Source organism: Oculina patagonica, chromosome 13 (assembly GCF_052425735.1).
Source record: "Oculina patagonica isolate OP01 chromosome 13, crgOcupat, whole genome shotgun sequence".
Lineage (NCBI taxonomy): Eukaryota > Metazoa > Cnidaria > Anthozoa > Scleractinia > Oculinidae > Oculina > Oculina patagonica.
In genome coordinates this window covers 20,339,516-20,363,992 of record NC_135770.1, presented here as the reverse complement: position 1 = coordinate 20,363,992, position 24,477 = coordinate 20,339,516, and the positions used below count along the sequence as shown (strand labels likewise).

Here is a 24,477-nt window from a genome sequence, read left to right as displayed (position 1 = left end):
TGCACTTTAAAATGCTAGACGAGAATTCTGGAAAGTTATTTTTCCAGTAAAGTAATTATATAATAATTTTTCACAGTCTAAATTTCAAAAGAAGCTAATTATAACCGCACTGGCGATGGACCCGAACTCCCACGTCCGAAATTACAGTACTACTAAATGACTTATCTGGTCCCTGTCACACAAGGTGAGCTAAGCTCAGTAGAGAAACTAGAAGTTATATTTTGCATTTATACTTATGCAAGTACTTTATAAAGTTTCAATTACTATTCTTTACAACAAGACTCCAAATTTTTAATTATTTTCCTAGCAACACTTTCGGCAGTTACTGCTTGTATCCGCTTGCAAGCGGCCTTGCGCGCAAGCTTTCGAGTCTCGATCCAAGTCGCACCAGACCCCCTCTTCTTTTGCATGTTTTGCGTTGTATTCTGTTTCTCGTTTTCAGACTTTTCATTCTTGCCACTGTATTCTCATTTTCACACTGTCAAGGCAGACTCGATGAACTGCAAAGAAAACAGATTAAAACTGACACAGTTTTTATAATGGTTTTGTAATAATGAATTTTTAGGGGAGTTCTTTTATATAGGAATAACCTCTAGACTCCCTTTTTCAATTTTATGTTTACAAAATTGAATAAAGATGCATGTATGTAACTATGATATCATTGACAAGTTATATATACACTTTATATTCAATCGTTATCCTTTCATCCTTGCATTCGTTCTTCCAGATTTGGAAGCGTTTAAACAACCACGTCAAATTCAAAACTGAGTAAATATATATTAGCCCCGCAGTTATTTAAATCTATCCAGTGTATTTTTCTATGAAAAAACTATCCTACAACTTAGAACTAAACGATGGATGGACAGTTACTTTCTTTTGTGGCTAAGCCGAAAACAAAGTTTTCGTATAAGTTTCTGTTTATGTATTTCGCTAAAAAAATCTAAAATATGCGATTATTCCTTGTCTCTAGTGGTACTATAACCATAAGAATCGAGGACTCTAGGAATACAATTATCATTATACTAGTTATGTAGTTCCCTCTTGTCGACGAAAGTGTTGAGAAATGCTTACGTCATCAATAGTGAACGTTGCCTTGTTTGCTCGTGGGCCGCGTTTCATCACGTTTTTCCTGAAAGTATCTGCAATGCAATTTAAAAAATTAAAAGTATCAGTTGTTTGTGAAGTGTGATTTTTCTGGTGAGAGTAAATCTACAAAGGGTTGTTGTTGGTGTTACTGACTTTTGCGGAAGTGATTTTCGGGGTCAAGTGAAACGTTGTTTGTCAGTCGATGCCCTAATGTCTGGTTCTTGAAAGTGATTGGTCAGTTTCTTCGTGATTTTATTGGTTGTTGAAGGTTCGTGTAAGGATCGTGCCGACTCAGTTCACGACAACAACAAAGCTGACAAATAGATTTCGACTACAAAACAGGATCAACACAATTGGGACTTCAGTACAGTAACTGACCAGTTGCTTTCCACAGTTAAGTTCTCAACACCCAATAATATCACGACAAAACTGGACGCGGCCGTAACTAGCAAGAGGCAAGACGAGGCACTTGCCTCGTCTAACCTTTTACCCAAAATTAAAAACAAAATATCTTTTGTTGGAAAAATAATCCCCAGTTGAATAAGATTGATTTTTCTCATGAAAAATGTCTCTGAAAGAGATTCCTTGCTTCTAGATTTTTAAATTTTCTGGAGGGCATGCCCCCAGAACCCACTAGCAAGATCTTGCCTCGTCTATGCCAAAGGCATTTGGTTACAGCCCTGCAAGGCCGGGTCTGTTCGAAATACGATTAACGCTAACCCAGGATTAAAAGATGATCAAGATTTTAATTTCTCTTATTTTAAAGGGTTTCCCAAAGGTAATATTTTGTTAAGTTTGAAAAGATTGGTCCATTTCAAAACTGTATAATAATTATAAAATTATATAAAATTGAAGTCAAATTTCACGCTAATCCTGGATTAGCTTAATCATGCTTTGAACAACTGGGCCCCTCCTGGACAGTCAGTTGTTTAAGGACCAGAGACTTAAAGGAGTTATGTCACGATATTTTAGGTCATCTTTCTAATTAATTTTAAATCGAATGAAACAAATAATAGTTTTCTAACGTAGAAAAGCACCAACAAAGTAATGACAACTCGAAAATAAACTAGGGTGGTTTCGACTGACGATCATAAAGACAGATAATGGACGACGAACATGACAAAACTTGCTATTTTTCTTTTGAAATGCGTTGTCCGTGCCGTAGCCCTTTTTTAACACAAAAGGATCAGAGGTAGAAAATATTTACTAATTTCTTTTATTTTACAGTTCTAATAGAAAATTTCAGACCTGGCTGTTAACTTACCAAACATGACTATTACTCGCACTAAAATCTGTATAAAGATGTCGAATGGAATGGTCCCTTTCTTGTTGTGATACCGCAGGTGAATGGAGCTTAGCGCAGTGTTACTGAGTTGATAACCTGCAGAAGAACAAACGGACGTAAAGAAACGCACAAAAAAGACAACAAAAAATAACCAAGAGAAATAGTTGTAAATGCACAAATAGTGTTGGAGTTACCTAACGCACTGAGAGCTTCTCGGAGCTCATAGAGGTTCATATCTCCACTTTGATCTTTGTCATAACGGTGGAAGACGTCCTGTTCATATGAGAAATAAATAGATTAGTAGGCTGACAGACAGACAGACAGACAGACAGACAGACAGACAAACGGACAGACAGACAAACGGACAGACAGACAGGCAGGCAGACACAATCGAACAGACGCGCGGACGGAAGGACGGACGGACAGGGAGGTAGCTAGGTAGGTTTGTAGGTAGGAGGGTAGGCGGGTAGGTAGGTAGGTAGGTAGGTAGGCAGCTACGCAGGTAGGTGAGTAGGGAGAAAGGAGGAGGGGTAGGTAGATAGGAACGTAGGTTGGTAGGCAGGTAGGAACGTAGGTTGGTAGGCAGGTAGGAAGGTAGGTTGGTAGGTAGGCAGGCAGGCAGGCAGGGAAATAGATGGGTAGTTAGGCAGTTAGTTAGCAGGCATGTAGGTACGGTAGGTAGGTAGGTAGGTAGGTAGGTAGGTAGGTAGGTAGGTAGGTAGGTAGGTAGGTAGGTGGGGGGGGGGGGGAGGGAGGGAGGGGGGGGGAGGGAGGGAGGGAGGGAGGGAGGGAGGGAGGGAGGGAGGGAGGGAGGGAGGGAGGGAGGGGGGAGGGAGGGAGGGAGGGAGGGAGGGAGGAGGGAGGGAGGGGGGGAGGGAGGGAGGGAGGGAGGGAGGAGGGAAAGAGGGGGGAGAAGAGGAGGAGGAGGAGGGGGGGGGGAGGTAGTGGGAGGTAGGTAGTTAGGTAGGTGGCGAAGAAGGTAGGAAGGTACGGATGTAGGAAGGTACGAAATAAGTAAAACAATAAATGCGTCAGCTTTGAACTAAATAAATATGCCAATTGTTATCGCCATGTTGCAGAGCTATGAGTTGTGCTTACTGAACTGCGGACTGCAAAAGGAGGCGTTGCTTAAGAGTTACCGGAATAAAACACGCCATATTTGCTGACCTTCCACTGACGTAGTATGGTCCACAGCGCCCTGAACTCTTTGTAGCCTAGTGCGCCAGTTTTGTCTATCTTTGAACAAACGTCAAGGTTTTTTATTGTTGTTGTTTATGGTGTCAACCTTTTTTGTCGTTGTTTCTGGTTTTGTACGTGTTGAAGTAAATTACGCGGGCGAGCGTTGAACTAAAATACTTGCAACGAAAGAGAGCTCGAGAGGTTCTGACTTTATACAGCACAAAATTTACGCCAAATAACGTGCCTTTCGGAAAATTCTTCAGGAAGTGGTTCTGTGTATCTGCTTGTTTTAATGACTGACTGATTGATTGATTGATTGATTGATTGATTGATTGATTGATTGAGAAAATTAACAGCCTTAAGGCATACGCCGATTAGCAAGGCCCAATCAAGAGAGCCAGTTTAGCAGTGCTTTGCTTCGTTAGATAATTACTTTGGTGTTTTTCAACAACATAGTGAAAATTTGTTAAAACATTTTCATTAATTATATATTAGGTTTCTTTCCATTCACTTTTATAAGGACATCTCTGACAAAAAGGATACATCGAACATTGCAATCATACTCCTGTGTAAAGAAAAAGGAAACAAAGGTCAAGATACGACTGTAGGTATGATGGCATCTGTCGACGGTTTATGCTATTGTCTGATCACAAAGCCCTATTACTAGAAGAATAAGTCATATTTTTCAACTATATGGCATATTACACCTTGTTTTCATTGGTTGTTCTGTAGATAAGTCCCGGATTAATATCGAAAAGACTCAGCAGTGACCACTCTGCATCACGCACATAGGCGTGAGTCTGTTATCTCTTTGTGGCTGGAAATAGGAAACTCTTCTTCTCCATTCTGTCTTGACCAGCGCTATGCGCTTTTAAACTAAACCTCTTTAACGTGTTAGGTTTTTGAGTTGGTTAAAGCTATACATCCTACGTTTTGCCTCAACTGTTCGCAAAGGTTTTAATTTGCAATAATGTGGTTCTTTTTTGGTACAGGATAAATAAATGTAAGTGGCCGTGGTTTTACTTGCTTCTTTAACGTACTGTTTAATTCTACTATACACTGTAAGCATCTCCCCTTCACCGTAAAACTTTTACCTGCAAGCTTCCAGGCTGAACTGGTTCGAATTTACCACTGAAATTTAGAGTGATCGGAAATGAGTAAAGTTAGGCACAAAAAATAAACAAATTTCAAAGGACAGTAGCCTAGAAAGCAGAATTAGGCTAACCCAGCATTAGCGTCAGTCAGTATAATTAACTATATATAACGATTTTTTTCTTAGACACTACAAAACTAGAAATAAAACATTGCTTTATTTTCATTAATTGATTATCGTTAATGTAGGCTTTCAAGGCCTTTGGAAAAACGTTTTAATATTATTATTTTTTAATTAATTTTTTATTGATTTCTAAATGGTTTACATTACATAGGTAATTAGGATAAAAAGTAACAAATATTGATGAATTTACAATTAGTAAATTAGTGTTTAAGTAACTTTAGAAAACTTGCGCCAGCGAGTTTTAAATAAAATCCTACATTGTAGTTTAAATGGAAGCAATTATGAACGTACAATATTGTCCATAGTGGATTTTCTATTCTATACTTCTTTGTAGACAAAGAACTTTTAAAAGAGCTTCTATACTTACAACTGGCGAAAGCTCGGCTCAAGATTTCCTGCAGTTCATATTGATCAACTTCCCCATCCTGTGAAGCGAAACAAAAAAAGTTGGTCGTTTCTCGTGTTTCATAGTTTCAGTTGGGGGTAAGTCGCAAAACTTTCTACTTTTGTTGTCCAATCGGATATTGCACAAGCACTATTAGACTATGTTACAATGTAAAACAACAGGATATTTTTGGGATTTATAAATGTTTCCAGATTCGTCTTATTTAGGGCATTCGGATTCACAGGCGTTTACACTAAAACGGTATTCGGATTCTCGACAGTTTATGCACACATCGACAATTCATGGACATTTGTGAGGGAACTGTTATCAAGCAAGGGGAAAAAACTCCGAATAAATTTAAACAACTATTTACTCTACAAATATACAGCAGATTAAACAGTATTCAGATGAAGAATTTACTCTAGCTTTCGGATTAAAAATCTCCGGAGGCGCGACGAAACCGTGACGTTTTGATTTCGGACTCGCCCGCCCACCCACCAACAAACGGCAAAATGAAACTAAAAGTAAAGTAAAGTCTGTCTCCGAACCATGAGGCCCATACAGCCGGAGCTTATCCCGGTTTAAAACCAAAACCAGTAGCATTAAGCGACTAGGAGTATTGCTGACTCCCCCCTGGATGGGATGCTAGTCCATCGCAGGGTTACCCCCCAGCAGTAAATTCGCCGGTACCCATTTATACACCTGGGTGGAGAGAGGCACTGTGAGAGTAAAGTGTCTTGCCCAAGAACACAACGCAGCGCCCCGGCCAGGCCTCAAACCCGGGCCGTTCGACTCGGAGTCGAGCGCGCTAACCATTAGGCCACCGCGCCTCCCACAAAAATGAAACTACGTACACTATTAATTCTCATAGGGGGGGGGGGGAATTGCAGTAATATTTTTTCACATCCCTGTCTGAAGTTACAGAAGCAGTAGCCTTGGAAGTTAAACTTTATTTGAAAAAAGGCTAGTTGTAATAACAGGGCTTGGATACTGGAGATTTTGACAATGGTGTGGCATCTAAGCGCTGCTTAAGCTAGTTTATCAAGGCTTTCTTTTGGAAAGTCGTCTCTCATCTCATGAAAATCGAGAAAAAGGCGGAAAGGAAAGTTTTAAGTGTCTTTCTCCTTTACAACTAACCTCTCCTGAAAATTGCTGAAATGTTTTCCAAAATTTCTTATCGATGTCTTCAGCCTCCTCCGTAGAAACTGAGGGCTATAGGAGAGGGGCAGAAAACACATCAATAAACCAAGTTCTAGTAAAATTTACATTAAAAAGAGTTAAGTGTTTTGACCAACAACACACGTTAACGCACGGTTTGAAACAGACTATTAAAAAAGCTGGAGAGTAGAGTAACTTATAAACCTTACTTTAATGCAATCCTTCCATTAAGAACTTTCTTAGACAAGTTCTAAAACAAATTAACATTACGCAGACACTTTCCCAGATGACCTACGCCTTCAGTTAATTTAAAATTGTGTGTCCATGCAGTAACCCCTTTATTCTTAAAACTTGACAAACCTTTGGTGTAGTCATTATTTTTGTTTCCACGTCAATTTCACTGCAAAAAAGGAGGGAAATGATGAACAAATTTTTCGCTAATATAAGCCACTACAATTTTTTTAGGAATATTAAGAATATGCATCACACCAGCTTGGGAGCTCTTATTTGGGATAAAGAAGATGGCCTTTAAAGTAGAGAAAACTTTGTTAAAATTTGCAATAATTATTTGGAAATTTGTGGATGCAAACTGATCAGGATAAAAAGTAACATTCTGCTGCACCGCTCACGAGTAAAATAAGCCATTTTTTAGTTTGAAAGTTCTTAGTATAAACACCTTTCTTTAGTTATATTTGGCCAACAAGTTAGATTCAACTGCCAGGAAAGTTCAACGAAGTTGAAAAAGAGCCAGGATAATCATGGATACTTTTCCCGAACTAGTCTGTTCGGCCCATATCGGGAAATAACAGACGTTTATTGGCCTTGCCTGCTGCTCGGTCCCTGAAACTTGCAAAACAAAATTTTACCAACATTTCTCCTACACGGACCTCGCGCTAGCAAAAACAAACAACAAAAAAACTCTCATGATAACTAACCGTGCTTCGTGCGGTTTCTCCGAAAATATTCTTAGAAGGAACTCGGCTTCTTGACGCGGATAAAACGTAGAGGGGACTAAGACATATTCTCCCGGTGGAAGTGAGTATCGGCAGCTGATCTCCCTCAGTTTGGTGAAAGAGTTTGTCATTACTGCTGCCTTGTTAGTCTCGAAAAACCTTCTGCCAAAACGCTGTTTGGTACCACGCAGGTCTTCTGGTATCTAGGATTAAAGAAGAAGTTAAAACCGTCTTTATTACTTGAAAGGAACCTTTTTTGTACGACTATTCTCTATTGTATTTCTGTAGCATTAAGCGACTAGAAGAATAAGATGCTAGTCCATCGCAGGGAAGAGAAATGATGATGATGATGATGATGATGTTGTTGATGATGATGATGATGATGTTTTTGATGATGATGATGATGATGATGATGATGATGATGATGATGATGATGATGATGATGAAGACATTTACCTTATTTATACTTATCACCACACTGGACGCTTTCCATATTACTGATCCGAGCAGTAGCTGCAGCTGGGCGCACATGTCACATATTAACCTAGCAAATGGCCCAGCTCACCACGAGTCTTCTGTGGCTTAGTGGTCAGAGCGTCGGACCGATGCATGTGCGGAAGGTAATGGGCTCTAGTCCCTTGGGGAGGTAGACTTTTTCTTTCTCCCAAGATCGCGACAAACTGAATACAGTTCCTTACTGAACTTCAAACTCCTAGATACATCAGAAAACGACAACGCTACGTAGTTATACAGAACACTGCTGCCTTTGCTAAGCGACAGTTTCATAGTCACCTTATAGATGGCGAACCCAATCGGTGGTCTATCGTTAGCTGGGGTTCTCTTTCGATCAATGCGCATAAGCGACCCTACAATTGAACAGCGGTCTTCGTCATCGTCCTCATCCGGGTCTTGTAACTCAATCCTGTTAAACAAAACAGAACTTTAGTATCACAGCAGAAGACTAAATTCACGTAGTTTTTCATTGCTGATAGTTTTCTCGCTCGCAGACCTGTTAAATTTCGAGTATAGTAGCTGAACATATAAAAAGAAGTATTTATACAGGAGAGTTTTAAGTTAAAAAATAGAACTGTTAATTTGAAGCGTCGCTTTTTCGCCGCCTTCTGTTTTGATTTTCTTTTTTTAGGGTTTATCTGACAAGAGAAGAATAAGGAGGGTAATTTCATAGTGGCTCGTTCTCAATGCTCAGTTTTTCACAAAAATTACCCTACTTTATTATATGGCTACAATAGTACGCGCGCTCTGATTGGCTGCTGAGCGGGCATTATTCTTGTAAGCCGGGCATTTGAAATTTTTTTTTTTTGAGTTGTGAGTAAAAGCTATTAGCGAGGGGGCAAACAACAAAATGCCGACAAAATATTCTTTTCAATATGGAAATTGCAACGATACTTCTTTAGTATGAGGACGGAGGAGCCACAGAGAGCGAGAGCGAGTTTACCTCCAGTGTTTTCCCTTGATTATCTCTTCTTTTGATAGTGCTTAAGGCATATAATAAATAACTTATTACCTCGTCCTTCGGTCATACAGGGATCTCAGACTCGACCGTTTGCCTCGCTGTCGCTCGGTCAATACATCACCTCGGTCTGGTCCCCGTGCCTCACTCCGGTTAATAAGTAGTATGTATTTATATCGATATATTTGCTCTAGAAACTAGACAATTTTCTAAAACTGAATTCTGCACCATAACAAAGAGTTGATAATCCTTGAGACTAGTAGACTATCGTAAGTTGTCAGCAAAATTAATACAAAAAATTGACAGAAAGCTTTCTTTTAATTTTTGTCAACAACGACAACTACGACAACTTTTCTGCAAAACATTCGTAGTAACGGCGGCTACGACATTTATCCGGCCAAAATGACAGCGGTTTAAATGCGCACTATTCTCACTGGTGGTAAATTTTTGTCCTCGGCGTCGTAGTCATGTCGAGGCTCACTGAAAAGGGTCGAAACATCACTCTCTCCCCCCGCCCCCCCCACCAAAGGCGGGAAAAAGGAACGCGGGACTTGATGGTTAGGGAGCCAGCTATTTGCTTGCATCAGTCCCACAAAGCCAAGTGCACCGTGCACGACCGCACACGGTGAAACGTAACGGCGCTGGGGTTGAGGCGGCACTCAGGCTTAGTTAACGTTTATTAAATGCTTCTAATAATGCATAGAAGTGTTTGCCATTTGAGCATTCGAGAAGGCTCAAATATGAAGGCGACTATTTGGCTACCTTATCTGAGGATTAATGTGGAATGTCTCAATAAAGTTCCTGCAGCCTCCAGCTGTAGCGTCCGTTTGCCAGCGACCTTTCTCTCGTCTTATCTTCCATGATTTTTTCTGGTCCTCCTCCAAAACACTGTCTGGAGTAAGCATGCATATCTCTACTCGTGTAAAATTCGCCTGAAAATCTTCCATTGTCATCCTGTGAATACAATGTTAAAACACCCTGTACTAAAGCATGGGATAAAAGAAACACAGAAATACAATGGGCGTCAAAAGTCCTTGAGACAGTTGGATGAAATTAATACTAATTAATACTAAAATTCCCGTTTTTCCACCTTTAATCTGCTGCAGTTTTTGAACCACTCCCTTCCCCCCTTTCTCAATGTTGTACACAAACGAGGCAAGTCTTGCAGATAGCAAATCCAACATTGTTTCGGAGGGAGGGGATAATGGAGGGGTAAAATTTGTCCAAGGTACTCAAAAAGTGCCGACTGTCTCAACACTTTTGGCGCCCATTGTAGTGCGAACTGTTGATGCAATGATAGCGCGAGTAAAGAGAGGAGCGATTCCCTTTCATTTCCTCACGTTTTCCTAAAAGGTTGGGAGAACTCGAAAAAGCAGTCGAAACACTTGTTTCTGGCTCTTGCTTCTATGCACTGCTTTTCTTGTTCTTCCAAACTCCCAATTGTGTTTTTATAACTCACCACTTTCGCAACGACATTGGCATTTATTATTGATCGAAGGAATACAAATTCACTGAAAAGCATTTACAGGCAACACGTTTACTTAACAAAATGTCTTTGCCTATTAACACTTGAAATAGTGTTTGTCATTTAATAACGTGGTGTTAAACCACTTAGATAAAGGTCAAAAGGAAATACAATCATTTTAAGGACTATAATGATGAATAATGCTGACCAGGCATATAATGGTGGCATTGATAAAATAACTGATCAGAGTGGTACGTGATGTTTGTAGTCATCATTTGCTGATTTAGCATGTTACGACTTACCAACTAACATGTTGCACGCTGCATGCTGAACGACATACATGTTACACTTACCAAAATTCCCCGTCATCGTCAAACACAAGATTCAGTCTCTTTCGCTCTTCTGTTGATAACTGATACCACTCGTCAGACCTATGAGGAGAAAACGACAAAAGAAATTTGAACTTCGCAAGCGACATTTTTGCAATGGTTTGTTCAGAAGAAAGGTTCGAGATCAACTAAAAAAGATGAACTCAGAATGCTAGCCGCCTGAAATTGCAAGGTAAGTGCATCAGTATTGGTAAATATATCGTAAAGAAAAATTTTCAATTGAAGGCAAGTGTTAGCAATTTGTAAACGTTGATCATTATTCTTGGTCTTAACAAAATGAGATAAAGACAGATTTACTCATGCCGAAATAAGTCTGAAAACTGATAGTAACCTTTGCATAAACACAATTGCAGTCGAACCGTAATAAGTGCCTGCCGGTAAAGATTAAGATTACAAGCGATTGCGATTCTTAATTGTCACTCATTCAGAAAATAGGCAAAGCTCAAGCACTCGAAAGTTGTGACGTCGCCGCATTACCAATAGCATTGTTCATGCCACCTAGCACCTTCCAGAGTACAACTTTGGCATCAGTCAAATCATGAAATTTCAACGTAACCGAAATTTGTTTCCTGGACGCAATTTGCAAGCTAATAGGAAGATATGACCGTTAAAACTATTTAAAACAGGTAGGTGCGATGCCGGGGTGCGATGGCTCCTTTGGTCTATTATGATACTTGAAAATGATTGTCACCTGTCACTCCAAGCTCCCTTCCACTCTGAACTATTTCCATGAGGATTTCGGAGGCGAATTAGCTTAAGACCGCGGAATGTCGGTAAATCAACCTGTAAAGGATGGGAAAAGAAGAAAGAAAATAGATATAACCAAAAGAGGGAAAGAAAAATGTGATTATATTGCGTGACAGTTTAACAAAGAAGGTACGACTATAATTTTGTGTAGTTAATTCCTTCAGCCCTAATCGTTGTCAGTTACATTAGAATTTAGCTCGTGAGAATAAACAAGTTGATTGACAATAACTACTAAAACAACTGCACCAAAAACCAGTATCAAATACCTTTACTGTAACCACTTATTGATATGCGGAATTTGCTTGTAGTTACCTGAGCAAAACCTGTTATTGAGTAAGCATGTCCAGTTATAAGTCCATTTGGCAACGTTCTCTGAATGGTCTGTGAGTTTGTCTAAAACAAATAGACAGAAAATAGGACAAATTTAAAAAATATCATACTCTTATATTACCAACGAATCAGATTCATGCAACTACAGTGGGACTGCAAAGAGTGATTGATAGTTTACTGTCTAAACTATTATTTGTCGGTGAAGCCCATTTTTGATTCGTCCGTTTTAAACAATACCTATACTGAGAAATGGGCTTGGTGCATTATTGCGACCTGTTTTTCACTCATTTGAGCGCCTTTTTTGGGGAGGTAATGGGCGACCTTCAACTCTTCAACCACTAGCCGGCCTTTAACTCTCAATCCATTAATCCCTTGCATATGAGCCATTCAGACAAGCCTTTTTAAGATTAAGGGAAAAACTTCTGCCAACCATTTGGTGGTTGACGATTAATGCAGTGACCCTTAAAATCATTCTTCATTCTTTGCATGCCCACATTTGGTGGTTAAATTCATCCAGAATTGTCCTACCTCTATTGAAGCGCCCATCAGCGAGTGACGCTCATGTGCCTTTTCCAACACTCTATACACGTCAGGCGATCCCTCAGCTGGAGGCGTTTGTAGGTTGATCATCTCGATAACTCCACCCGTAAAATCTTGCAAAGCTTCACTTATACGACCTAAGCCCATGGCTTCGTAGGATCCGCAAACTCTGCAGTATCAAAAGACTCAGTTTAATCCGATCATTCAGGACAAGGAAACTCGTTTCTGAAACTGGAAACTTGATTTTTGGATAAAACCGCCACCTGGTTAGCTCAGTTGGTAGAGCGCCGGACTGCTGTGCGGGAGGTCGTGGGTTCGAACCCCAGACCGGACCAACACTCAGGGTCTTAAAAAACTGGGATGTGCTGCCTTTGTATTACATCTGCATGGTTAGACATTCTGTCTTCTCGGAAGGACGATAAACCGTAGGTCCCGTCTCCTGTATCTTCAGTCTTATAACAGGGGACGTAAAGCCCACACACTATTCGAAAGGTAGGGCACGAAGCTCCCGGTGTTGTGGTCTGGCCTTGAGACGTGAATAAGTAGGTGTACGCGCATTTGAACATATACACATGAAAAATGCGCTATATAAATTCATTATCATTATTATCATTATCATAAAAGACCTAGGCGTGTGTCAAACTTTTTGTTGGTTTAAGGAAAGCATGTTTCAGTGCAAGTTCTAAACAGAAATGTAAATTAATCGGGTACGCCTAACGCTTATTCCCGCATTTTTACGCAATACATGTTCGTAATTGATACAAGAGTAGTTTCGTGTCAGTAACGTGCTCAGTACAACCAGAAGCATATATGCTTCTGGTACAACGTAATATAGATAAAAATGCAACATCCCAAAGACCCAAAGCTAGGGTTTCAAAGATCTTGAACGGCTTCAAGGGACAGAATCATCTGGTAAAGGGTGTTTGGGAGTAGCTCACGGAAGAAAGAAAGATTGGCTGTCAGTCCCAAGCAGTTCACGACCCAGATACGCAGACTTAATTTTGAGTAACATCTTAGATGGATGTAGTGGCTGCTATCTTTGCAATTCATAAATTTAATTTTTCTTACAGGATTTGTCTGTATATCATTTGTAAATGTCTTTCAGAATTATGTTATTATCTGTTTCTATTTCGATTTTATATTCATTTTAGTTCTAGTTAGGTGTCCCCTATGAGCAGTGGGGATTCCCCACTGCTAGATGTAACTGACGCAGTAATAAAGTCATTATTATTATTTCATAAGGAACCTGATCAAAACGGCTCAGTTAACTTTGAAAAAAAAAATTTGGAAATTGGAATGACTAACGCGTACCCATGCTGAAATCGATTAATTATGGAAATAAATATGGAGCAACATAAAAAGTTGAGGTGTGAAGCATACACATTACCGTAAAAACCCGGGGACATTGGGAAAAGGCACCGTAAATTTTCTTGAATTGACACAAATTTATGGAACATTATGTACTTACTTAGCATAAGCCTTCTCTAACAATGCGCTCCAGAATTCGTCCGGGTCATCTGAGCGAGCGTAATATAACTTGCCATTGTGGGTAGGCAAAAAGTCATCAATTATGACCTCCACCCATTCACCAAATCGCCAAAAGTTAAATCTGAACATTCCGCAGTAAGTACGCTCATCAAAGCTTTGATCTGGGCATACGGCGTCGAATAACTCCTTGGCGTCTGTCAAAGAAGCCACGGCTGCCACAAACCAGCAGTTCAGCATTCGTCCTTGAGCAATGTCTGTTCGGCTTACTCCTTTGGTGAAAAACTTGGGCTCTGTTTTGCAGATGTCCTGAAAGTAAGTTTAAACTTGTACGTTAAATTCCAAAAGCGTACAAAATATCGTACCCCCTTTGTATATCAGGCTATGTGCACGTGTCACAGATTCCAAATTGATGCTGTCGAAAAATCAGATATGGATAGACCTTTTGTTCATACGGAACCTGCTACCCATCGCCTATACAGTCCCGATTGGGCCAGGTTTAGAAATGGTCCTGTCCCAGACTGGAACAATCTCGTGTTCTTCTAGACCGGCCCGTTTTAGAGCAAGCTACCGATTCCGTTTGATCGCACGTTTGTAAAATGAATGTTGCCAAGTAAACGGGCCTGATCCAGTCAGGTCTCGGACCAGAACTATTTTGGGCCGGCCCCGTGTAAACAGGAGATTGGGCCGAGTGATGGCGGAGTAGGAGCGCGCTTAAAGCCGTCCGCCTTCCAAAAGCTTTTCATGGCCGAAAAATTGTCAAATCTTATCAGAAAACGCAGAAACAGATCGTCTACAAGTTCTGGAGACGAGACGTCGCCTCTGCATGAAGCGAAAAAATCCAGAGATCTTGCAGAAGCAATAGACGAAAGCACAAGCAGCGAACACGAGGCAAACGACGAAATCATGGATGCTCTCAACAAAATTGAACTCATTGGAGAACAACTGAACTCCATAATAGCGAGACTGAGCAAACTTGATTCAATTGAAAGTTCCGTCAGAAATATAGAGACCAATTTGGCAAATCTCAAGGCAAGAACAGCCAAGCTCGAAGAATTTGAAGCAACGACCAAGAGCGATATAGCAGAATTAAAGAAGTCCTGTACTTTCAACGGCGATAAGTGCAAGGAACGTCAAGACGAGCTTAAGAAGAAGATAGAGGAGCAGAATGAAAAAATAGCCTCTCTGATTGAGAGCGAAAGGAAGATCACTGCCAAAATGAACGACATCGTCTCAAAGAACCTCTACCTTGAAGCCTATTCCAGGAGAGAAAACATCAAATATTTCAATATCCCAGAAGCACGTGAAGAAGACACCGAAGAAGTGCTCAGAAATTTTTTGGAACAAGATCTCGGCTACCGCAACGCCCGCAACGTTGAAATTCAACGTGTACACCGCCTCACAACCCGTCGGAATAGCGACACAGCTTCACGTCCAATCATTGCCAGATTTCTTCGATATAAAGATGTGGAGGAAATTTTTTCTTTAGGGCGACGACTAGAAGATACTGACTTCCAAATGTTCCGTGATCTTCCACTGGAAATCATTAAGCGACGGAAAGATCAAATGGCAGTTTTCAAAGAAGCACGACGACAGGGCATGAGAGCATCTTTCAGCAAGAGCCAGCCCGACAAACTGTTTGTAAACGGCAAATTCTGGCCTCCCGGCAAACGTCTAGATGCAGCTGACGAAGCAGATGAGTAACTGTGTTTAATAATTATACCTCGTACCTTACTTTCTTTATATATAAATCTCTATGCTACAGGTGGCGGGCGGCTTAGCTGTCCGACAATACTTACTCGATCCGATTTTCACCATTCGGACCCGCTAGTCGCTTAACCCAAACTGATTAGGATTTTTTATAGTTTTGTTTATGCTTTATTTGTTGATTATTTGCCTAACTTCACGCGCTTTAGTATGTTTATGTGTAATTTTTTGTGTTTTTTCGTGCCACCAACGTGCTTTTCGTATTATTACAACACTTTTTTGTCGACTCCAGTATGCACAGATATACAAAGTACTTCGCCAAAATATTTCTAGATATTTAGTATACAATTTCTACTTTCAAAGCTTAAAAATACGATTTCTGAGCAGTATGCAAAACAATGTCGTATGTGTTCTGTTCATAACGCTTTTATTGTCAAATAATCAAATAGTGCAGATATCGATTATATCACCTTTTATTTCAACACAATATAGATAACAATACAATCACGGTAGCTTCTCTCAATGTACGGGGCCTTGGGAATAACGCTAAAAGAAGAGAAACTTTTAATTGGCTCAGATCTAAAAAATATTCGATCTACATGCTGCAAGAAGTACATTGTTCGCAAGAAAATTCACACCTATGGGCTACTGAATGGGGATACAAAAGCCTTTTCAGCTCCTTCTCCAGCAAAAAAGCTGGTGTAAGCATTCTTTTTAATAACAACTTCGATCTTCAAATCAAAAAAACCTATACCGATGATTCAGGACGCTTTATCTTGTGTGACTTAAAAACAAATGGAAAAAGCATAACCCTAGCAAACATTTACGCCCCAAACGATGATGATCCTGCTTTCTTTAAAAATCTCTTTGATCACCTTCAAGATTTCGAAGGAGAAGAAATAATCATTGGAGGCGATTTCAATCTCGTTCTTGATGTAGAGAAAGATAAAAAAGGGGGCCTGCCCAAAACACATCACAACGCGCAAAAAACCATTCATGAGATATGCGATAACTTCGATCTTGTTGATGCCTGGAGAATATTGAACCCCGAAGAAAGAAGGTATACTTGGCGACAAACACAGCCTTCTGTCCACTGTAGATTAGACTTCTTCTTAACAAGTCAAAGTTTTCTGTGCAGCATTATCTCTGCAAACATTCTACCGGGCTTTAAGACAGACCACTCAATGATCACATTAAATATATCTCTTCACTCAAATCCAAGAGGGCCTGGTTTTTGGAAACTCAACACATCACTTCTGGCCGATAAGGACTACATTGATTTGATAAGGTTAACTATCCATGAAACACAGAATGAATACGAAAACGATGAGTCCATAAACCCTGCGCTTCTTTGGGATATGATTAAACTTAAAACTCGGGAAAAATCCCTTAGCTTCGCTGCCGCCAAAAAGCGCAAAACTTTGAATAAACAGCATGAGCTAGAGGAAAAAATTGCCTTACTAGAGAAAGAACTGGAACAGCCGGCTGCCGTCAGCGAAACGCAAAAAACAAATAAAACACAACAACTTGAGTTATTCAAAAGCGAACTAGAAGAGATAATCAAAGTGCGTACCCAAGGGGCAATCTTGAGATGTAAAATTAAATGGTACAATGAAGGTGAAAAAAACACTAAATATTTTCTCAACCTTGAGAAAAGACACTTCAAACTGAGTACAATAAGCCAGCTTAAAATCACTGATCAAGAATTTGTCACATCCGACAGAGAAATCCTTGCTGAATGTGAAACCTTTTATAAAGAGCTCTACACATCCCAGAAAAATGTGATACCACGCGAAAGCGCTTTTTTCCAATCTGAAAATGACACGGTTCTGGACCACAATGAGGCAATGAGCTGCGAAGGTCATTTAACAGAACAAGAGTGTCTAAAAGCGCTAAAAAGCATGGATCGGGACAAAAGCCCTGGAACAGACGGACTCCCAGCTGAGTTTTACAAAACGTTTTGGAAAGACGTGTCTCCCCTTCTGATAAGTGCTCTCAACTATTCATATGATGAAGGAAGTCTTTCGATCACACAAAGACGCGGAATCATTAAACTCATACCAAAAAAAGACGCAGAACCACATTTAATTAAGAATTGGCGACCACTGTCTCTCCTTAACTGCGACTACAAAATAGCCGCAAAAGCTATCGCAAATCGAATAAAATCGGTTATCCAAAAACTTATCAACAACGACCAGACGGGTTTCCTAAAGGGTCGATTTATTGGAGAAAACATAAGATTGATAGATAACATCATTAACCATGCTTCCCAAAAAAATATCCCAGGGCTATTGCTTTTTATAGATTTTGAAAAGGCCTTCGACTCGCTTGAATGGTCTTTTATTGAGCGCACGCTCCAGTATTTTGGGTTTGGCCCTTCTCTGATAAGCTGGTTTCAAACATTTTACAATAACATCGAAAGCTGTGTCTTAAACAATGGCTGGGGGAGCTGTTTTTTCCGAATACAAAGGGGCGTTAGGCAAGGTTGCCCTCTTTCGCCTTATCTATTTATATTATCTGCTGAAATCTTAGCTAAAGCAATCAGATCGAACAAGAGCATAAAAGGAATACATGTAAACAACTCAGAAATCAAAATAAGCCAGTACGCAGACGACACAACCTTCATTCTGAACGGCACTAGGGAGTCATTATCCGCCACACTTAGGACGATCGAAACTTTTGGAAGTATGTCTGGTCTCAGACTTAACAGCAAAAAGACCGAAGCTCTATGGATTGGATCAATGGTGGGAAATAAGGAAAAACTTTTTCCTGAGAAGAACTTTAAATGGCCAGAAAAGAAAGTTAAGGCCCTCGGCGTCTGGCTTTCTACTGATCCTAGCATCACATTAAACATAAATTATAGGGAAAAAACGGACAAAATTAGAAACATCTTAAGCAATTGGAAATATCGCCGGCTAACGTTACTCGGCAAAATCCAAGTAATCAAAAGTCTAGCAGCATCTCAACTTACGTACATTCTAGCCCCTTTGGCGACAAATCATAAAATCATCAAAGAAGTAAACGATCTCTTCTACAGCTTCCTTTGGGACAATAAGGGTGATAAGATTAAGCGAAGTGTCATGATAAACGACTATAAAAACGGAGGTTTAAAAATGGTTGACATTGTTTCTTTTACCAAATCGCTCAAGACTGTTTGGATTAAAAAAATATCTTGACGACTCTAACCGCGGAAAATGGAAAGAATTTTTTGAACTTGAACTCGGGAAGTATGGCGGCAAACTAATCTTCAGATGCAACTTACATAAACGTGACATTTCAAAGTCGATATCGGTCCAAGACCCTTTTCTACAAGAAATTTTAGAAATATGGTCAGAGGCTAACTTTGATGACAAAATCAAAACCGAGCAGCAATTTCTGGAACAACACATATGGCATAATTCACTAATTAGAATCGAAAACAGACCGGTTTTCTACAAACATCTTTTCCTACATGGAATTACTAAGGTAGGCCAGTTAATGACGGACTCGCGCAGTTTTCTCCCTCTTGCAGATCTTATCAGCACTTACAATATACGAATACAACCTATAAAGTATCTAGGCCTTATTTCTGCCCTTCGGCACCATTTCAACTCTAACTGTCTTGGCAAAGAACCTTGTAGCATAGAAAATCCCGATACCTTTTCCGAGACTTTTATTAAGAACGATAAAGCGAACAGAGTTGTATACCAGAAGCTCCTCTCTTCCAAAAGAACCGCACCTTTAAAATGCCAAGAGAAATGGAACGACAGTATTAAATCTGATGAAAGATGTTCTGCTGACTGGACTAATGCCTATTGTCTGGCAGCTAGTTGCACAAAAAGCACAAAACTCGTAAACTTTCAATTCAGATTTCTTCATCGTATTCTACCAACGAACCTTTTCCTAACAAAAATTGATATAAAGCAGGACCCAAACTGCTCTTTTTGTACCAACCATCCCGAAAACCTGATCCACCTGTTCTGGAACTGTACAATAGTAGCAACCTTTTGGGAAACTTTGACTGAAAAACTTAAACAGGTCAACCTAATAACGATAGACTATCCAAAACACTCCGCCATATATCTGGGTCTGAGACCAGACACCACCAAGTTTTCACTTCAATTAAATTTCTGCTTTCTTCTGGCAAGACATTATATATGGAGCTGCAGAGTCAACAAGAAGATCCCGGTTTTAACAACTTTTCTTGTGTCCCTTAAATCGCAGTTTCATATAGAGTCCAACAACCTAGATACTACCTCTAAGAAATGGAATCTTTTACTTCCACTTCTCGACATTACGTAGTCTTTTTTGCAAAAAAAAAAAAAAAAAAAAAAAAAAAAAAAAAAAAAAACTCCCTCGAATATTAACCTTCTTTAAGCGAACCAAGGCCAAAGTGCATTTGAGAGATAAATATACTTTTTTTGTTTTATATTACTTATCTAGGATATTTTTCTGCACCAATTATCATCAATTATTATCAACTATTAACTATAAATAACATTTAGGATTAAATATTAATTATTAGTAACTGCTGTTAATCAAACTGAACTATATGAAGTAGCTATCGCGTATAATATTTGTTAAAAAATAATAATATTGAACTGATGTAATAATAGGCAAAAGGAAACATTTTTAGGCAGAGGAGTCGCCCTTTTATTTATTTATTTAATTTTTCTTTTTTTGTATGTTGTTAATGTAAGTAATTTTTTACGTAGTTTCTTTTCGTGTAATAAGTGTTATTGTTTTTGTGAATGAATAAAAAAAAAAAGGAAAAAAAAAAAAAAAAAAAAAAAAGAGCTAAGCAAATCACGCCAAGGACACTGCTTAGAAATGTACTGGTATGCATAATGCACGTGTAAGAAACCCTTACCTTTGGCCTTTTCCATTGAAGACTAACAGATGGACGCGTCTTAGTGAAGAGGCTGCGGGAAACTGGCGGGAAATCTCTGTCTTCATATAAAACACCTTTCTTCTGGAGATCCCTCTGAAGGGAAAGGTACTTCTCTCTCGGTAGGGCGCGCTTAAGGGACATCGCTTAAAAGTGCAACCTCTACCTAATAAATGATATTGAGGTGTGAAAAGAGCAAGAAAGAAAGCATAAGTAGTTAAGAATTACCTCGCAAAGGGCATTTTGTCCTTACCATAGAAAATAGGCCTTATGCACGATAACATCAAATACTCAAATTCAACACCAAGCCTCGTTTTTGCATATTTTTCTCAACTCTCTGCAACCGTGTTGCAGTTTCTACGTGGGTACTATTTTTTCATCTTTTCTGCTTTGGGAATTTGTTCATGATAAAATTTCGAAAGCAAGGCTTGGTAATGAAAGAAGCTAGTATGTCAAAAACATGTAAAAGGGCTATTACTAAGGCTAATCGGGGCTTCGTTAATTATCAATTCATTACAGATTTATACTTATATATACACTTTTAAAAATAAACAAAGATGCATCATACAACGATAAATTTAGCCAATACACAAACAGCACATATAAATTAAACTTGCAATTGCAAAATAAGTGCGCAGTAGCTGAAGCTTTTGAGGTAACGAATATTATTTTTGCCATATACGAGTCATTCAACTTTCAGATTGCGTGTGCACGCGCCATATTCTGTAGGACGTGCTCAGACAGTTTGCGACACTGTAACAAACCCCGGAACCACGATTTGTGAATTGTAAAAGACGCGCTTCTCGGACGCGTGCTTTGCGTGCAGATAGAATGGCTATTATCAGTAAATAACTTTCAGTTTTACCTGTGACTAAGTATATAACCAGAGACAAAACAGGCTACATTGGTTTTGGCTGTTTGCCTAATTTGCCAGAAAATTAAAGCACCGACTATATCAATACCCTAAAGCTGGAAAACAGGAGTTAAATATAAAGTGGAACACGCCTTACCGCAACACCGTAAGCGTTAACATACCAACACGAAAGTAGTGTTAGTAAGAAAAACCCTTATTTATACCCCAATATAAATAAACATGTTACAAACCTAAAACAGTACTTAATCAAAGTAGATTAAAGTTAAAATTAACAAAATTGAAAAAACTTAGACACCCCCTATGCGAGTTTGCAAAATGGAGTCGCTGAGGATTTAGAACTTAATTAAACCTGTCAAGACATTATTTAAAAGGGATTTGTACCAGTATTTCATTCCACTTCGTTAATACGACTAACAAGTCAACACGAACAGACTTTTTATGGCCCACTGGCGGTCGCCGGGTTCCCGACTGCATCTTAAAAAAAACACATGACTGTCTGTTCGAAAGGATGGCAGCTTCTTTCTGACTGGTTGTTTTCAGTTCGCAACCATCTTGAGCTAAATAAAAACCTTAACAAATGCAGAAACTAAAGGTCAACAAAGAACACTTTCGAAAGTAATCGGTAAAACCACAGCAGCGAGAATTTAATTTGCCAAGGATGGCTGCATTCGGACGCGTGATCAGGACATTATATGTCACACAAGGAGTCCGAATGTCCATTTTTTTAGTTAAGATATTTACGCTTTTTCTGGACTACTTGGCTTTTTACGGAAACAATTATTGCATTTTTGAATTGATGCCTATTTATACTTATTTATAGTCCTAGCGTCCTAATACTTATTTCTACCTAAGTAAATACTATTAAAATGACAATGGCTTTCTTGGTATCAATCACCAAATAATTTAATTTATTCCGTTAGTCGATAGTTTCAAAACATCATTCATTCAGAAGGAAATATAGTTGTTTTAGTCTTGTAAGCAAACGTAAATTAAAAACCATTTATAGTGTGCTTTTCGACATCAACTTTAAATATCTTGCATCGTCGAAACAAGCTCTAAACTACTGCCTCTCTTCTGGAGTTCTGCAAAGTTTCGCTTTTTAACTAATTGTTATTCACAAATCGAATGTAAATACTTTAGTCTTCAGCTAGCAGTCCTAGCATTATGAATATCTTGAGTTATTAATTATTTTCACCAGCAGTTGTCAAGTGCAGCTTATTTCCTTCACACGAGTAACTTATATGACTGTTAGGTTATAACTGTTTTCTCTGCTTTGTTGATAAATGCATGCAGTACACGCGAGCCCATGCGCGGAATGGCGGATTTAGCATAGCAAGTTGTTCAAGAGATGTTTCTTGATACTAAATAACAGTGGTCAGGATTGTCTCGCTTTAATTTGCGATCGTTCTGGGCCAGATCTCTAGGTACTCGTCGCTAACTTGTTCTAAATGGGATTTTTGGATTAACTTAAAGCGACTTGTTGTGACAGACTCCTCCAGTTTCATTCAATTCATTCAAGTAATTAATTCACGATAGCTGTCGATAAAAATGCCGCAAAGTACGGGGCACTCGAATGATCTGTACACTCTATGACATGAAGGTACGCGCCAAATGCTAGTCTGCAGTCCGTATGTGTCGCATTCCGGCCGATCTACAAAACAGTGATGTTAGACTAGATTAAGTTTCGACTTGTATGCAGCGAGACATGCATATCAACGGCCTAAAGATTGGTTAAGGTGGCAGTCTAACACCACCTGTGCTTAAGATCCAAAATACTACAAGTAAAGTCATTTGCATGCTTTAATTTTGTCGTGTGAGTTATCGTATCAATTATCGCGTGGAAGACTCATTCGTCGTTTAAAGACATTCGTTTGGCGTTCGAGTCGACCAAACGGACTCCAAACAGAGTCACCGTCATTGAGGACCCTGATTTGAGGTACTCTGACAGATTCAGTGTCATCGGTTACTATACAAACGGTATTAACACTGCAGATTTTGTCTTCCATTACACGTTAATCAAACTTTAACAACTTACCGAAGTTTGCAGCGACGATGGCGATGGAATCCTTCTGCTTCGATATGCCAACCAGACTTGCCAACCTAGCTCATGTTTTTATTTGCTCCCGAGCCCGCATGCACGACACAGACGAATAAATAACTCTTGAAGATGTCAACAATTCAAATTGGCTATTAGCAATTTTGATTCTGTCAGCCTAAGTGCAGAGATTCAACTGTCGATGGAGTTTGTTTTGGGATGGATCGTACCTTTGTTAATCGCATTCTTATGAAAATCGCTGTGTCACAATAGGGGGCTGGCATCTCGATCGGAAGGCAAAATGTCAGGGCTGTGTGAGTCTTGCGTGGTATCGCGAGCACGAACAAAAACAAAGCCGTTTTCTTTGGCACCTTTTTTGTTATGTTTTTCTGTGGTTAATAGTTTTGTTTTTCATTGCAGGTATCTTAAACAGGGTTTGTGTTTTAATAGCTATTGAATGATTTTGAACACCTTAAACTGTTTTGTTTACATTCCTCTACAAATTTAGAATGCAAATTAGTTCTAATTTCACGCGCTTTTGAAACCACTTCTAGGCACTGGGGCTAGCCGGCCGTCGCTCAGTCATGTCATGGCGCGCCATCACTGCGGGGGACACGGCAGGCGGTTTAAACTGTCCGCCAACTAGTCTTGCGATCACTACGAGCTGCCATCTTAGTTTGAAAGGATTTTTAACTGTGCGAGCTATTGCGAGCATGCGTTAATGCCGGTCAGCGTAGATATGTGGTGTAATAGCTGAAATGGACCTGAACTGCTAAATTCAGGCATATTTTGTATCCGTTACGAATAGCGAAGCGCGCGAAGTCTAAAAATAGAATGCAAACGAATATAACCCCACGAAGCTCAGAAAGCATTAGCGTGTTCTGAGAGAAATAGAAGGAATCTAGGCGAAGTTTTCGTTTTATGAGAGTGTTTAAGGAACATCGGCACTTTTAGAAAGTGTTTTAGGAAAATCGTCCGCCATTTCGGGTTGTTTGTCTGAGTCGTGACGTCACTTACGCGCTTCGCTATTGTTCTTTGTAAACCCCAATATTGTTGGCTTTCGCTTTACGTAGTAATTTTTCATTTAGATCGTGTCAAGCGAGAGACTAAAGAGAAACTTCAAAAACTTTGCTTTTTCTAATGACGTGAAAAAAAAAAAAGAGAGAGAAGGAAACAGGAACAACACAGGCAGACTCGGCTGGTCTTTGTGCTTATTGTCGTGTGGTTTTCGATGTTGAACTGAGA

General features: G+C 39.5%; 2 protein-coding genes across 2 annotated transcripts; one reads left to right on the top strand and one right to left on the bottom strand.

Annotated features, from left to right (window-relative positions):
• Positions 1-23,840, bottom strand: LOC144634231 (calpain-B-like). Its single transcript, XM_078493131.1, has 20 exons — positions 23,233-23,840; positions 20,306-20,489; positions 13,733-14,058; positions 12,253-12,433; positions 11,707-11,787; positions 11,339-11,430; positions 10,612-10,689; positions 9,556-9,747; positions 8,115-8,244; positions 7,305-7,525; positions 6,730-6,769; positions 6,349-6,423; positions 5,194-5,251; positions 4,645-4,681; positions 4,094-4,115; positions 3,539-3,607; positions 2,566-2,644; positions 2,351-2,467; positions 1,072-1,139; positions 1-500 (listed from the first exon to the last, which is right to left on the bottom strand). The coding sequence occupies exons 2-20, from the start codon at positions 20,465-20,467 to the stop codon at positions 474-476; spliced, it is 2,055 nt and encodes a 684-aa protein (XP_078349257.1). The 5' UTR covers positions 20,468-20,489; positions 23,233-23,840; the 3' UTR covers positions 1-473.
• LOC144634454 (uncharacterized) lies at positions 14,597-15,771 on the top strand. The gene has a single exon (XM_078493408.1). It carries the CDS (start codon positions 14,656-14,658, stop codon positions 15,451-15,453), a length of 798 nt encoding a protein of 265 aa, XP_078349534.1. The 5' UTR covers positions 14,597-14,655; the 3' UTR covers positions 15,454-15,771.
• Positions 23,841-24,477: the final 637 nt, after the last annotated feature.

Coding starts and splice junctions, on each gene's coding strand:
- LOC144634454 (XM_078493408.1), top strand. CDS start 14,656: ATGGATGCTCTCAACAAAATTGAACTCATTGGAGAACAACTGAACTCC.
- LOC144634231 (XM_078493131.1), bottom strand. CDS start 20,467: ATGTCCCTTAAGCGCGCCCTACCGAGAGAGAAGTACCTTTCCCTTCAG. Junction 11,431..11,706: donor CAATAACAGGTTTTGCTCAG/GTAACTACAAGC, acceptor CATCCTTTACAG/GTTGATTTACCGACATTCCG. Junction 8,245..9,555: donor CACATTAATCCTCAGATAAG/GTAGCCAAATAG, acceptor TTTGTTTAACAG/GATTGAGTTACAAGACCCGG.